This window comes from Dipodomys ordii, unplaced genomic scaffold, assembly GCF_000151885.1.
Source record: "Dipodomys ordii isolate 6190 unplaced genomic scaffold, Dord_2.0 Scaffold46, whole genome shotgun sequence".
Lineage (NCBI taxonomy): Eukaryota > Metazoa > Chordata > Mammalia > Rodentia > Heteromyidae > Dipodomys > Dipodomys ordii.
The window spans coordinates 11,066,165-11,082,206 of NW_012267262.1; the positions used below are offsets into that span (position 1 = coordinate 11,066,165).

Here is a 16,042-nt window from a genome sequence, read left to right on the forward strand (position 1 = left end):
TTAAAAAGAAAACTTAATTGGCAAGCAAAAGCAATATGGGTAGGGCATGAGTATAGAAATGAAAAAGAGTGGGCTGGGAAGGTGGCTCAGTGGTAGAGTGCTTGCCTTGCATGCATGAGGCCCTGGGTTCGATTCAGCACCACATAAGCAGAAAAAGCTGGAAGTGGCGCTGTGGCTCAAGTGGTAGAGCGCTAGCCTTGAGCTGAAGAGCTGAGGAACAGCTCCCAGGCCAGAGTTCAGGCCCCACAACCAACAAAAAAGAAAAAGAAAAAGTGAAAATCTTCTCTCTCTTTTTTTTTAAGTGAAAGCAGCAGTTTGAGTTATATTTTCATGACATCTTTGTTGTTGTTGTTGTTGGCTAGTCCTAAGATTTGAAATCAGGGCGTGGGTGCTGTCCTGGAGGTTTTTGCTCAAGGCTAGTGCTCTACCACTTGAGCTACAGCTCCACTTCCAGATTTTTTTTTTGTAGTTAGTTGGAGATAAAAGTTTCGTAGGCTTTCCTGCCCAAGCTAGATTTGAACCATGGTCCTCAGATTTGGACCCTTGGAGTAGCTAGGATTACAGACATGAGCCCAGTGCCTAGTGATGACATACTTCTTGTGAGTTCATTTACTCTTCTCCTACTTATTGGAGATAGCAGACATTTCACTTTATTTTTCTGGTCTATATGCATGTCTCTCTCCATGCCCAGGAAAAGTCTACTTTCTTTCTTTCTTTTTTTCTTTCCTTCCTTCCTTCTTTCTTTCTTTTTTTCTCAAGCTAGCCTAAAATGTGATTCTCCTATTTATACTTCTTGTATAGTTGGAATGACAAATGTGTACCACCATGCTATGCTTTTTACTGGTTGAGATGGTGTCTTGTGTACTTTTTGCCCAGGCTGTCTCAGAACAATCATTCTCCCAAACTCCATCTCCTAAGTCACTCCCCGTACTTTCAGTCCTGAGTTATGGTGCCAACCAAAAAGTCCTGTTTTTATCAACCTCTCAGAATACTGCAGGAAAGCAAAGGAGTATAGAATGTGAAACTATATTGTATTTTGAGTGAGGTTTTGTTTTTGTTTTAGTGTCTATGTTGGCAGTTGATGTTCTGGGCAATCTTCAGTCTTCAGATACAGTGTATGCTGAAATCCATTCAGGGTCCAGCTATATTGATGACAAGATGAGAATGGCAGTCTGGATAGAGCGTGTGGCCTGATCAGATTAGTTCATCCAGTGCCCCAAGCAGTTGGCTCCTCCCGTACCAGACAGAAAAGTCTGAGGGGTGCATGGGAACAGGAGGAGTTAGGAAGAGTACAGTAGAAGTGTTGTAAGAAGAAGTTGACATTGTCCCTCTCAGGAGACTCCAGGAGGCATAAGTATGGAAGCTGAAGAGCCTTAGTGTTAGAAGGAGGTACCAGAGAGACAAGATATAGTGAAAGTGCCAGAGTGGAAGCCTCACCATGGTCCTTGGCTGTCAGAGCCTGGTGCTTCTCTGCAGAGAATGCTGTCTGTAGAACACTGAAGGTAGATAGGCGAGATGGTTTGGAAGTCCAAATGAACTGAGCTGGGGGATCAGGAGCCCGCAGAGAACAGAGGAGTGGACTGTAAGCTACCGCCTCTCTGCCTGCCCACTGGGCTTCATAGAGGGCTCTGTGGGCAGACTGCAATACCTCCAGGCCCTTAGAGGCAAACTTTTTGCTCTTTCTGTATATCCTTAGGGTATCTGCTACACAGCTCAGCTTAGACAAGCAAAAGGAGCATGCTGGCAGATGAAGGTCAACCAATGGCTCCCCAGTGCTCACAGCACCATGGGCTTCACATCAAACACTGAGCTGTGGGGAATCCTGGCTGATGAGGGTGAGACGTGGACAAGAGAAGGCAAGGCAAAGGACATGCTACTCAGGGCTGTCTCCAGCGGGTTATACCCCGTGTGTCTCTAGGCAAGAACTCTGGCCATCTCACAGAGCTGGAATCTTCACAGCTTCCAGCTACATTGCATGCAGTGCTCAGGATAGGCAGAGCAGGAAGGCAGGCTTGTCAAGCACCTGTGGGCAGCAAGGCTTGCCAGGGGTTGTATCAGAACAGGCTGGCAGGTGAGTGGTGCACACTTGTCTACATCCTAAATCTGCTATTTTGCCTAGACCACATGCTATTGGTTGTGATGTTTATTCTCTAATTCCAAGAAGCATTCCCCCTAAGTGTCAGGATAATTTTTGCAGCTTTGTTTTTCAGATTCCCTAGACTTTGTTACCCAGTGGCTAGAAGAAGCCTCGGGTGACCTCATGACTCAGAAGCACAAACATGCCCTGCCGGCTGCAGGAGAGGCCGCTGGCTCTGGAGATGCTCCCGCGCTGACTCCCGTGGTTGTCCAGAATTACGCATACCTGAAGCTTCTGAAATGGGACCACCTTCGGAGGCCTTTCCCTGAGGTAGGAGCTGCCCAACTCCCACGCTTCTCTTTGTGCCACTGAATTTTTTTTTTAGAGTAGCATTCTGATAAAATTCACCTACAATTCACATTCATGGTGCATTTTCACAATTATGAAACAACTATGATTATTTAATTTAGAACATTCCATCACTCCAAAAGAAACTCTGTACCCATTGACAAGTCACTACTCGCTCCCTCACTCCTTTCCCCCTACTGATATCCTGCTCTCTGGGGATTTCCCTTTTCTGGAAATTTCTGGAATCATTCAGTTGGGGCCTTTTGTGTCTAAGCTTTTCTTTTTTCTTTTTATTTTTTTGGGTCTGGTCATGGGGCCTGAACTCTGGGCCTGGGCGCTGTCCCTCAGCTCTTCAGCTCAAGGCTAGCACTCTACCACTTGAGCCACCGTGCCACTTCTGGCTTTTTTCTTTTTGCTTATGTGGTGCTGAGGAATCGAACCCAGGGTCTCAGGCATGCAAGGCAAGTGCTCTACCACTGAGCCACCTTCCCAGCCCTAAGCTTTTCTTATGAAGCATACTATTACCCACGTTGTAGCATGTATGAGCAGCTCCTTCTATCCCCCTCCCTTTTTTTCTTTCATTTGTGTTTGTTTTGAGACAGAACTTTGCTATGTAGCCCAAGGCAGTCCCAAACTTCTGATCCTCCTGCCTCAGCCTCCTAAGTGGTAGGATTACGGGCATGCACCATCACACCTGGCTTTTCTTGTGATTTTTATTGTGGTAAAATACACATGCCTTAAAGTTGCTTCTACCATCGCTACTGTGCAGTTAAGCAGCACTGAGTGCATTCACATTGTTGTGTAACAATCACCGCTGTCCATCTCCGGAATGTTTCTATTGTCCCACACTATAAAACCCCACCCATCAGATGGTTGTCTTCCCCCCACCCCTCTAGCTGTGTGTATACTACTGTAACCATTCTAGGTACTGAATAATGGATCCTACTATGTGGGTACACCACATTTTATTTATTTCTCTGTTGATGAGCATTTAGATTGTTTCTACTTTCTTGAGGATGGGGGACAGTCATGGAGGTTGAACTCAGGGCTTTGTTCTCATTGGGCAGAACCCACACCTCCAGCCCTTTTTGCTTTCCTTCTGTTTTTTTGCTTGGGCTTGCCTGGGCCACAATTTTCCCATCCATGTTCTGAACATAGCTAGGATGACAAAGCATATGTCCCTGTAGCCAACTTTGAACATGATGCCCCAGGCTCTACCTCCCAGTAGCTAGCATTGCAGGTGTACAGGGCTTTCACTTTTGGCCATGTTTGCAATTTTCTTAATTGCATATTAAGATTAGAACTATAGGATTACATGGTGACTTTAAGGTTAACCTTTTAAGAATCTATTAGCAGTGGCATCATTCTACAGCTCTTCAGGCAACTATAATACTTACAATTTATGTTGCTGAATTTTTCTTTTTTTTTGAGGGTTAGGGATGGAGAGCAGTGCAAGAGATTAAATTTAGAGCTTTGTACCTGCTAGTTAAGTGCTCTTGCCTTGATCTATAGCCCTAGCCTTGTTTTTTTGAATCAGGTGTTGCTAAGTACCAAGTAACCCTGGCTGGTCACTCAACCCAAGTGCCTCCAGCCTTAGCCATCTGCCATTTACCTAGCTTTTATCTTCATCTTTACTGAAACCACAACATTGAACTGGGTGTGGTAGTTCATACTTGTATTCCCAGCACTCAGAAGTTTGAGACTGGAGGGCCTGAGTTCCAGGTCAGTCTGAGTTACATAATAAGAGCCTGTTTCAATTAAAAAACAAAAACAAAAAACTCACAACTACATATTGCTGTATAGCTTTTTAGAAACTTCTTCCCCTTCCTGGCTGTACAATGTTTTTGCCTTCTTTTCCTTTTCAGTACAAGTACTGCAGTAATTATTAAAGGGCTGATTAAATAGTGAGTTCCCCATTTTATCCAGAAATAACTCTCCCCCTGTTTTTTTTTTTTTAGGGTGCTTGTACTTCCTATCTCTAGCCTTACATCCTGCTATTTCTCTAAATACCTTTCTCATAAGTTTCTTATACTTTAAAAAAAATCTGTAAGTTTCATAGGCTGGGAAGTTGGCTCAGTGGTAGAGTGCTTGCCTTGCATGCATGAGGCCCTGGGTTCAATTCCTCAGCACCACCTAAGCAGAAAAAGCCGGAAGTAGTGCTGTGACTTAAGTGGTAGAGCACTAGCCTTGAGCTGAAGGGCTGAGGGACAGTGCCCAGGCCCAGAGTTCAGGCCCCATGATTGACAAAAAGAAACAAAAAAACCCTGTAAGTTTCTGATTTTACTCTTGTCTCAGAGTTCCCTGTTGGTGCTGGAGGAGGGGCTCACAGCAGTGTGGCATTGTAGGGAAAGGTTCATTTGTGAATGGTGGCCTGTGATCTTCTGGAGAGAAGTTCTTGGCTTGACATTCCTCTCAAAGAATGGCTGAGGGGAGATGGTGCTTTCCTGGGGGGAGAGGCATCTGTTCTTTTTTTTTTTTTTGTCTATCCTGGGGCTTGAACTCTGGGCTTGGCCGCTGTCCTTGCGCTCTTCAGCTCAAGGCCAGCACTCTACTGCTTGAGCCACAGCACCACTTCTGGTTTTCTAGTGGTTTATTGGAGATGAGAGTCTCATGGACTTCCCTGTCTGGGCTGGCTTTGAACCGCGATCCTTAGATCTCAGCCTCCTGAGTAGCTAGGATTACAGGCGGGAGCCACCAGTGCCTGGCAGAGGCATCTGTTCGTAGAATTCATCCTGAAAATTTCTTTGTCCTCCAGCCCTGCTCACTGTTGCCATTACTGTGATGTAGCAGTGGACACTGTTGCTAAATGATACTGAGCGGTGTTTAACGACACAGTCCTCACCCATCAGCAATAATTTTACATACTGGCAACTTGGAGCTCTGAACTCCCAGTTGTGAATATCTTCATTTGGCATCTCCTTCCTTAAAGTTTGACTATCCTGTGAAAACTCAGATCTGAGGTCCCCAGATCCAGCCCCGTTCTGCTGCTTTTCCCTGTCCCCGGCTCAGCAGGACCACAGCTGTCTGTAACAGGGGACAAGTGCTCCCACCAGTGGACGCAGATGACCGCTTTCTAGGCTGCTGTGGTTGCTCCAGCCCTGCTCTGTCCACTGCTCTTTCTTCTTATTGTCATTGTTCACTTGCCAGTTCTTGAGAGCGTCCTCTGTGTTGGGTGCCCAGAGGGAGGCCAGGGGGAGTGAGTGTAGGCTCTGCCCTCAAGGAGCCCCTCCCTCCATTGCCCTGCAGGGTGACTTCCTGATTTGCGGGGGACAGACTGCACCACAGTCCTGAACAAACTAGAAGTAGTCCCAGCTCTGTTCTCAGTGCCCTTTCGTCTCCAATGGCTGTCACTCCTGAGGCCGGAGGTTAGCTCTACCAGCCACTTTACATGTGTGATTTTTTCTACCTTTCACACAGGCCCTGCGAGGTAGGAAACCCCGTCTTACATATGCCTCAGAGTTAAAGAGACTTGCTTGACACAGGCTGTCAGGTCCGAATTTACACCCAGCGTGCTTCAGCCTCTTAGCAAGTGTGCTGTGCTGCATCCTTCTCAGCAAGAAGGGCACTGAGATGGAAAGAAAGGCTACAAAAGCTGCCCAGGGCTCTGAAGAGACTAGGAAATCCTGAGGAAAACTGAGGCAGGTTGGGCTGGGGCTGTGCTGCCCTCTGCTGGCCATCCTGAATCTGCTTGACAATGATTTCTCTCTTGTTCTTTATAGACTGTTTTGATGGACCAGTGTCGCTTCCAAGAGCTCCAGCTTCAGCTGGAGCAACTAACCATCCTGGGAGCTGTGTTGCTGGTCACGTTCAGCACGGTAGCCCCTGTGATTTCCAGCCAGAATGACTTTGCTGAGAAGCTCAAGATGATTGTGAAGATTCTGCTAGCTGATATGCACCTGCCGTGAGTGGCCGGGGCTGGTGGGGTGTGGGCCTCTAGTGAGCAAGTGCGAGTGGTAGGTAGCAGTGAACGCCTGGAGCAGGCGCTCCCAGGGTGAGGCTGGAGCTTTGCTCTCTAACTTTGTTTACCGGTGAAGACTGCTCTGGAGTTCACGGAGGGCCATAGGGTTGCGCTCCAGTGAACTGGTTAGCAAGATTCTAGAATAGTGCTTTGCACATATTTGTGTCAGATCCTGAAGTAAGAAATTCATTTTCCATGGTGACCTATTCACACCTATCTATCTAATGTAACTGAAACAAAACCCCCACATAATGGAACTTAACTGAATTGTGTTTAATACATCCTGATACTTTCCATTAAAGTTTTTTTTCTGGTTGCTACCCACTGAATGGCTTTCACAACCAACTAGCTGTAAAACACAGTGTTAGAGAAACCAAGGTACCAACCAGCTAATCAGTGATTAGCTCCCTACCAAGCTCTTGAAGAGAAAGTCCAGGCGTACACCAGATCTTGCATGTTCCTTGTAGCCTTCCATGCCACCATGCCCAGGCCATGCTATAATGCAGCACAAGTCACGTCTGTGAAGTCTTTTGTTTTTGGTCAGTCATGGGGCTTGAACTCTGGGCCTGGGTGCTGTCTCTGAGCTTGTCAGCTCAAGGCTAGCACTCTATCACTTGAGCCACAGCGCCACTTTTGGTTTTCTGGTTGTTAATCGGAGATAAGAATCTCGTGGACTTCACTGCCCAGGCTGGCTTTGGAGCACGATCCTCAGATCTCAGCCTCCTGGGTGGCTAGGATTGCAGGCTTGAGCCACCAGCACCAGCTTGTGAAATCTTTAACAACTCCTCCTGCGGTATAGTCTTTTTTTTTTTTTGGGGGGGGGTCCTGTGGTGGGGCCTGAACTCTGGGCCTGGGCGCTGTCCCTCAGCTCTTCAGCTCAAGGCTGGCGCTCTACCACTTGAGCTACAACGCCACTTCCAGCTTTTTTCTTTTTGCTTATGTGGTGCTGAGGAATCGAACCCAGGGCCTCAGGCATGCAAGGCAAGCGCTCTACCACTGAGCCACCTTCCCAGCCCTGCGGTGTAGTCTTGTGAGCTGGTTTGTGTGATGTACAGCACGTAGAATGGTTTGGAATGGTTCTGAGTGAGTCCAGCGTCTGACAAGGCCAGTTCAGGTGCAGGCAGTCACTCCCTGCTCCCGTCCCCGCATTCTGACCTTTACCCAGAGGAGAGCTTGCGCTGCTGAACTTGCACAAGGCGGGCTTGCTCAGCGCACCGCATCAGTGGTTTGTCCATGTGTATGACTAGGGTGTGAGTCAGCCCAAGCAGGCTGTTAGCTCAGTTGATTCTAGCCATGGGCTCTTACCAAAATTCCCCTGCCAGTAGAACTGCTCTATCCAAGCTGCCTGTAGGGCTGGGAATGTGGCTTAGTGGTAGAGTGTTTGCCTAGCATGCATGAAGCCCTGGGTTTGATTCCTCAGTACCACATAACACAGAAACAAGCTGGAAGTGGTGCTGTGGCTTAAGTGGTAGAGGGCTAGCCTTAAGTAAAAGAAGCTCAGGGACATTGCCCAGGCCCTGAGTTCAAGCCCCAGGAATGGCAAAAAAAACAAAAGCTGCCAGGTGGGGGTGGGGGTGGGGGAGTGAGGCGGATCGGCTGGGAGCTTTCTAAGAATCCACCCGGCATTCCCGTAACTGCCCAGGCAGTAGAGGGCTGCCCAGAGTTGGTACCAGTGAGTCCTCAGGCCTGCTCCCTCACTCCCCAGAAAGTCCAGACCCTCTCCTGTGCAGAGGGTCTAGACCCACAGCAGCCCTTAGTTTGTCCTTACATATAGATGGGAAGTACTCAGTAAATTGTAGTCATTATTAAAGTAGCTAAAAATTAAATGCCTTTCCCACCGGGAGCCTAGGGAGTTTGGGAGGGGGGCAAGGAATCGAGGTGTCCTTTTAAAACGTGTAATACTACAGAGTATTGCTCAGTCTGTAAAGGGCCTGCCTGCGCACAAAAGCCTGGGTTTGACCCCTCCCCGAGCACAGCTGAAACAGCAGAAAGGATGCATCCACATGCTCCAAGATTGCAGATGGGTGCAAGAGAGCTCAGTGAGCACGTTCCTTCCCACTCTCAGCTCGTAGCTGCAAATTCCGTGTTCGTATGCCAGAGGTTTTCCGTTACTACCACACACCAGTAAGGAGTGAAGCTGTAGAGAGGTGGGCTGGAAGTTCTTCCCAGTCAGGGGGTGCAGGTGAGGGGTCAGGGAGCAGGGAGGGGAGCCAGGGGGTCCCCTGAAGTAGTCAGTCCACTGGTTGGTGCTGGGGCTGTCCTCAGGGCAGAGCTGGTGGGGCTGGTGGGAGCTGCACATGGCGCCTTCTCCCCTGACTCCTCTCCTTCTCTGCTCCAGCTCCTTCCATCTAGAGAACGCTCTCACTTCCACCGGGGAAAAAGTGTGTCTGGAGGTGAGCAGCCGCCTCTCCCAGTGCGGCTTCTCCCCATTCTCCACGGACAAGGAGACTGTGCTCAAGGGCCAGATTCTAGCTGTGGCCAGCCCTGAGGACCCCATTCGCAGGATCATGGGTATGTATGTATGTATGTAAGTGTGTGTGTGTGTGTGTGTGTGTAGATAATGGGGCCTGGGTGCTGTGTCCTGTATGTTTTTCGCTGTAGGCTGGCATTCTGCCTCTGGAGTCACAACACCACTTCCTGTTTTTTTCTGTCAGTTGAAGAGTCTTACAGACATTCTTAAGAGACTTTGCTTTCCTGAGCTGGCTTCAGAATCTCTATCCTCGTATCTCAGCCTCTTGAGTAGCTAGGATTACAGACGTGAGTCACTAGCACCCAACACTGAATGTTTCGTTGTTTTGTAAGGCTATACAGGAGAGTGTAAAACATGGATGATATTAAAATATTCATCCATAATCTTAAATAGGACAAGGCTTCAATGGTAGTGACTTACTCCAGTGTCTGGACTTTCACTGTAGGTGCCAAAGAATGGAGCTCATAGCAGGTACTGGTGGCTCGTGCCTGTCATCCTAGCTACTCAGGAGGCTGAGATCTGAGGATCACGGTTCAAAGCCAGCCCGGCAGGAAAGTCCAGAAGACTCTTATCTCCAATAAACCACCAGAAAACCGGAAGTGGTGCTGTGGCTCAAGTGGTAGAGTGCTAACCTTGAGCTGAAGAGCTAAGGGACAGCATGCAGGCCCAGAGTTCAAGCCCCACAAGTGACCAAAAAAAAAAAGGAAGAGCACAATGACAGCGCCCAAGCCCAGAGTTCAAGCCCCACAACTGGAAAAAAAAAAAAAAAAGGAGCTCATGCTTCTCTCACGTGGACTCAGCAGGGAAAGGGACATCGCGAGCTCCGTGACCCCTCCCCCTCTTCCTCCTTGTTCTGTCTCCTCCTTTCCTTCCAGGGGTGGGGATTGAACCCATGGCCCGGTTCGTGCTCTCTGGAGCTGCACACCCAGCCCTCTTGTCTGTTTTGGCTCTGTGATTCCTGCTGTCTTTTCCTTGCTATGTTGTTTTGAACAGTGGCTGAGAGTGGAACATGCCAGCATCCCAGTTACTCTTTGGTCATCCACAGGCAATCTTTTTTTTTTTGTTGGTCGCGGGCCTTGAACTCTGGGCCTGGGTGCTGTCCCTGTGCTCTTCAGTTCAAGGCGAGTGCTCTACCACTTGAGCCACAACATCACTTCCGGTTTTCTGGTGATTAATCAGAGATAAGAGTCTCACGGACTTTCCTGCCCAGGCTGGCTTTGAACTACGATCCTCAGACCTCAGCCCCCTGTGTAGCTAGGATTACAGGCGTGAGCCACCAGCGCCCGGCCTCCACAGGCATTCTTTTTTTGTTTTTCTTGGGTTGGGTCGTGGGGCCTAAACTCTGGGCCTGGGCACTGTCCCTCAGCTCTTCAGCTCAAGGCTAGCGCTCTACCACTTGAGCCACAGCGCCACTTCCGGCTTTTTTCTTTTTGCTTATGTGGTGCTGAGGAATCGAACCCAGGGCCTCAGGCATGCAAGGCAAGTGCTCTACCACTGAGCCACCTTCCCAGCCCCTCCACAGGCATTCTTAATTGCACAGGGGTTTGGACTTCTCCTAGGGAGCAGCCTCATGTTCCAGGCGTCGTGAGGGCTACGGAGAGGATGGTGACTGTGCTAGGCCTAGTTTCTGTCTTCTTGAAACTCTGTGGAGCAGGAGGTCCACATTACAACTGGGACAAATGCTCAGAAGTACAAGATGCTGAGTGCATGAACTGGAGATGATAGGAAAGAATTTCCGGAGCTGGTTGTTAAACCAAGGACTGAAGGCTAAGGAGAAGTTTGTCAAGTCATCTTGAATGAGAAGCTGCTAATGCCCCTTCTGCCTTGCAGAGTCCCGAATCATCACCTTCCTGGAAACCTACCTTGCCTCTGGTCAGCAGAAGCCATTGCCCACTGTGCCTGGGGGACTGAGTCCCATTCAGAGAGAGCTGGAGGAAGTTGCTGTGAGGTTCGTTCGCCTGGTCAACTATAACAAGATGGTCTTCTGCCCCTACTATGATGCAATCCTCAGTAAGCTCCTCCGCCCCTAACTGTGCGCTCCCTCCAGCAGCAGTATTAGTCACTCTCCTCAGAATACTTGTTCTCAGCTATACCGTTGCTTTGGAAAATGGCTACGTAGTACATTGCTCTTTAACAGCACTGATTCCAATGGAAGGACTGTCTATCACTGTTGAAAAGACTTGTTGAAGAATGCACTGAATTCTATTTTGAGAGATTGTATTTATGAGTGTAAGTTTACAAATCAAAGCTTTTTGTTATCTTAAGTTTTATAGATAACACTCAGCTTTTAGCAGCTGACTGCCTCTGTCTCCATTCCTACCCCTTGGCGAGTGTAGCACCATGTTCTCCCAAGAAGTGGGACCTCTCTCTTCTGAGCAGTTCTTTCATATTCCCCATGCCGAGAGCTACCCAGAGTCCAAGGGACTAAGCCATGACTTTACCTCTTGTCCCTCCCTGGAACAGCCTTCTAGTCCTTCCCCTCCAAGAATTTCATGTCAGAAGGGCTACCAGTAGTCTTACTGTCCTCCTCTCCTATCTTCTGCTTCCTCTGTGCCTGGAGTCCTTTTGTTCTATGAAGACTGACTTGAGTTTTGAGGCTGTTCTGTTGGGCTGGGGATGTAGTGCAGTGGTTTAGCACTTGCCTACTGTGAACAAAGCCCTGAGTTTGATTCCTCAGCCACATGAACTGGGTGTGGTGGTGCACACCTGTGATCCTAGCACTTGGGAGGCTGAGGCAGGAGGATAGTGAGTGAAGACCAGTCTAGGGTGTGGTGAAACCTCAATTCAAACATAAAACAATAGCAGTAATAAAGAATGGGATCTTAAAAAAAATTGTTTCATCTTTAAACCATGAAAGTTACAGAGAAAAGTTTATGTATATAATTAAGTATATAATAGGAAAGAAGAGAAATGTATGTTTCTTCTTTTGAAAAATTCCTTCTGATATGATAGATATATTAAATCAGAATTCTGGAGTTAGCTTTAAGTGGTTTTGGGCAATATAGTTCAACTTTGCCGGTTTAGATAGGGAAGTCTTAGAAAAATCCCTGCTAGTAATTATCAAGGAACTTGGGTGACCAGAATTCCAGGCATGCCCTGTGCAGGTGGCCTGTTCTGGTAAAAACAATGTACTTGTGTGCACGTATACAGATTTCAGACAGGGGTGTTACGTTAGAGGCAGAGGCCCGGAGCTGGTGGAGTACAAGAGACAAAACAATGCAAGGAATCCCTTTATCAAGGTAGGGGTGAGGCAATAGGACCATTCACCCTTACACTGTTCACTGAAGAGTGACTTGTGGCATCCAGACACCGGGTGTGGTGGTGCACACCTGTACTGCCAGCACGCAGATCAAGGCTGGAGGATCAGTTCCAGGCCAGCCTGGTCTAGAGGGCAAGTTTCAGATCAACTGAGTGTGAGAGCGTAAGTCTACAATCCCAGCATTTAGAGGTCAAGGCAGCAAAAACATGCTATAAGTTCTGCTGTAATATTGCTTTTTCATTGCAATAAAAACATGCTGCAGGGCTGGGAAGGTGGCTCAGTGGTAGAGCACTTGCCTTGCATGCCTGAGGCCCTGGGTTCAATTCCTCAGCACCACATAAGCAAAAAGAAAAAAGCCGGAAGTGGCGCTGTGGCTCAAGTGGTAGAGCGCTAGCCTTGAGCTGAAGATCTGAGGGACAGCGCCCAGGCCCAGAGTTCAGGCCTCACGACCGGACCCCCCCAAAAAAAATAAAAAAATAAATACATGCTGCATTAAAAAGAAAGTCATTAAAATGTAAACTGAAGGACAGGTTTTCTCTGGTTTCTTCCCCAGAATGCCAAGCAGTATTCTGGAGGTGTAGTAGCTAAGTGGTGGAACAGTTACTTAGAACATGAGGCCTTGGATTTAATCACCAATACCAAAACAAAGGGCGGAGGAAGGGAGGACAAAAAGAGAGAAAATCATTTAATAATAGCCAGTATTAAAGATGTTTGGACAAAAAGGTAGAAGAAACTTGGAAGCTCTTTCAGAAAGGTCTGGGGAAGACCAGCAGTAGTCCAGAGCAGCTGGGGGCAAAGGCCACACTTCACTGCGAACACCGATCTTACTGTCCAATGAAGTGTGCTGGATGGAGTGTTTGAAGACCACCACAGAGTAGGCATTACATACGGTAGGACTGGCACATTGGTACATGCAATGGCACCGATCGGATACTCTGTGACACTCAATACTTTTCAAAATGCTTTTTGCTCTTGTTAATTTTGAAATTGCTCATAGTCCCAGGTTTATACAAAGGACTTCTATTTGCTTGTAGGAATTCAGATAATTATATGCAAGCAGATCAGTATTAAAGTTACTTCTTATCTATAATGGTATGACTAATGAAAAAACAGCCAGGAATATGCTTCAGTTCTGGACAGGGAGAGCCTGGGGCCTCTGTGAACTGGACAGGGAGAGCCTGGGGCCTCTGTGAGCTGGCCATATTGTAGGTGAGTATTTTCAAAGAAGGGAAAAATTCCATCTCTTGTAGAATGCTGAACGAGCAGAAGGCGCTCACTGATGCTCACTTGGGTTCCTGGGTCACAGAGCCTCGGGTACCCAGCTCAGCACTTTTTGCTTGCTTTCGAGTTTGGGGGCTTTTGCTCCTCTCCAGAGATGAGGGAAGGATCTTTCCCCCACTTTTCTGAAGCAACTTCCTGAATCTCAAAAATGCTTCTATTATAAAAGTTGACTCTTAAGATTTAAAAACAAATTTTAATCCCTCACGGAGCTGAGCTAGAGCAGAGCTGAGCGTGGGTAGTTTGGAATCTTAATGCATTCCTGACAGAGCTTCACAGACTCCGCTACCACCGCCTCCCTGTCCACTGGTAGAGTTCCACTGCTGAAAGAAGCCAGGAACAAAGGAGCAAAGTTCAGAGTCCCAGTGTACACACTGAGTCTCTTCTTGTTGTTGTACAAACCCAGTGAGCTAACTTGCTTCCTGGAATCTCACAGAATTATCAGTGAGAACCAGAAAAGTTCCTTTAGTTCATTTGTTACTCAGGAAGCACATGAAGCATTTGCTTGTAACTATCCCTTACAAGCTCTCCGAGACAGGCATCCTTTGCAGTATAAGTTACCCTTCAGAGTTGACTTGATTCAGCCTGGTGCTGGTGGCTCAAGGCTGTAATCCTAGCTACTCAGGAGGCTGAGATCTGAGAATCATGGCTTGAAACCAGCTTGGGCAAGAAAGTCCATAAGACTCATCACCACTTAATTACTGAAATTAAGCTGTATGTGGAACTCTATCTTAAGTGGTAGTGTGCTACCCTTGAACAAAAAGCTCAGGGACAGCACCAAGACTCCAAGTTCAAAAACCACCAGGACCAGCAACAACAACAACAACAAAAAGATTTGATTCTTGTATTTCACTTGACTTCTTGCCATGAGGATTTAGAGACAAATGTCTTCTCATGAATTTCTATGTATTCAAGAATTCTTTACCACACACACATAGAACTGAGCACCTTGAGAGTGAGGTCAGTATTCCTGCGCCTCTAAGTTGATAGTCATGAATAAATGAGAGCAATGACTGCTGCTTTGTAGGCTCAGTTGATGGATAGGTGGATAGATTCTTACTCTGGGTGGGAATTTAAAAACGCTCATTCCTGGGGGCGGGGAAGGTGGCTCAGTGGTAGAGCACTTGCCTTGCATGCATGAGGCCCTGGGTTTGATTCCTCAGCACCACATGAGCAGAAAGAAAAAAGCCGGAAGTGGCACTGTGGCTCAAGTGGTAGAGCACTAGCCTTGAGCTGAAGAGCTGAGGGACAGCGCCCAGGCCCAGAGTTCAGGCCCCACAACTGGCCAAAACAAAACAAAAAACACTCCCAGAAAAAGCTCATTCCTGTAAAATGTGATTATTTATGTAACTTTGTAACTCAACTATAAATATACTTCATGATATGATGTCTTGCTGATTAAAGTAGGTGTGTAGCTTTTTTTTTTTTGGTCAGTAGAGGCACGCGCTCTACCACTTGAGCCACAGCCCTCCTTCCGGTTTTCTGGTGGTTAATTGGAGAAAAGATTCTCCTGGAGTTTCCTGCCTGGGCTGGCTTTGAACTGTGATCCTCAGATCTCAGGCTCCTGAGTAGCTAGGATTACAGGCGTGAGCCTCCGGTGCCCAGCAGCATTTTTTTTTTCTCTATGAAGAAAAGTTATTAAATGTCTTGGGCATATAGTCCTTTAGTGTGCACATTCTGGCCAGGATTCTGAGCGGGCCCTCCTCACTTCTGTTTGTGTTGAGCTGCTTCCTCTTATCTCTGAAGACTCTGGGAACAGAATAAGTATTCTGGCCATCTTTCTTGGCATTTTATAGGGGTGAAGTGTTTGCTGTTTGGCAAGCTCTGACTTGCCAAAATGAGGACATTGAGTTTCTTTTGATTTGGGGAAAAAGAAACCAGATTTGTTGTAAAGGAAAGCATCAATGTACTCTGCTTGGTTCACATGAATATTTGTGGATTAAAATAAAAACTGGTAATAAGAGAAAATTGTCTTCTAGGATAGAAATATGTAACAGCAACGTTTATGGATATCACAAATGCAATATTCAATTCTTTAAAAAAAAACACAAAGAAACCAGGGTTTATGTACTAGCTATGGTAAGTTAGGGGCTATTTTGGATACCTATAAAATGAAAGGCTCCTTCTAACTCTTACCTTCAGTGACAGTAGGGTTTTGCAGTTTCTGATGTAGATCTGGGTTTGACTCTTTTTGTCTTCTTACTACCTGTTTAGTCATTGTTTCTTAGGCCTAATAACTGACACTGTTGCGGTGAGGACCAAATTTGTAATGGGTATGAGAATGCTGCGTACATGGAAAAGGCTATAAATTGCTTTATTATAACAGAAGAGAATGTCTAGTCCTCTGCCTTTAGGCATATATCTGCTCGGTGATAGATTCAGCAGTAGTACCCAGCCTCCCTTCAGTAGAGCATGTTTTTACAGGTCCAGAGGGAGGCTTTCTTCCTGTGTGGGAGCTCAGTGTTCTCTTTCCTGACCTCCAGACAACCACTACACCCCAGTGATTCCTCCTCATTCCATTTCCTACATTATTTGAACTGAATGAAATGCATGAATGAACACATGGATGGATGAATGAATGTTAATGGATTATGGGCTATGAAACTTTGAGTGTAAAGCATTATCTCACTTAAAAATCTAAATAAATAATTA

General features: G+C 47.0%; 1 protein-coding gene across 2 annotated transcripts in view; it reads left to right on the forward strand.

Moving 5' to 3' along the window:
* The window catches only part of Tcp11l1 (t-complex 11, testis-specific-like 1), a 33,712-nt gene extending 17,670 nt beyond the window's left edge, over positions 1 to 16,042 (forward strand). Inside the window, exons 7-11 of one of the 2 annotated variants that reach the window (XR_001175187.1) lie at positions 2,211 to 2,407; positions 6,145 to 6,326; positions 8,722 to 8,894; positions 10,684 to 11,082; positions 15,815 to 15,846. Coding sequence is in view for 1 of the 2 variants with exons in the window: in XM_013019669.1 (XP_012875123.1) it covers positions 2,211 to 2,407; positions 6,145 to 6,326; positions 8,722 to 8,894; positions 10,684 to 10,863; positions 15,815 to 15,894 (812 nt within the window). In the remaining variant the exon portion in view is untranslated. Of the gene's footprint in view, positions 1 to 2,210; positions 2,408 to 6,144; positions 6,327 to 8,721; positions 8,895 to 10,683; positions 11,083 to 15,814 lie in introns of both variants that reach the window. The other variant, XM_013019669.1, reaches the window with a different exon arrangement.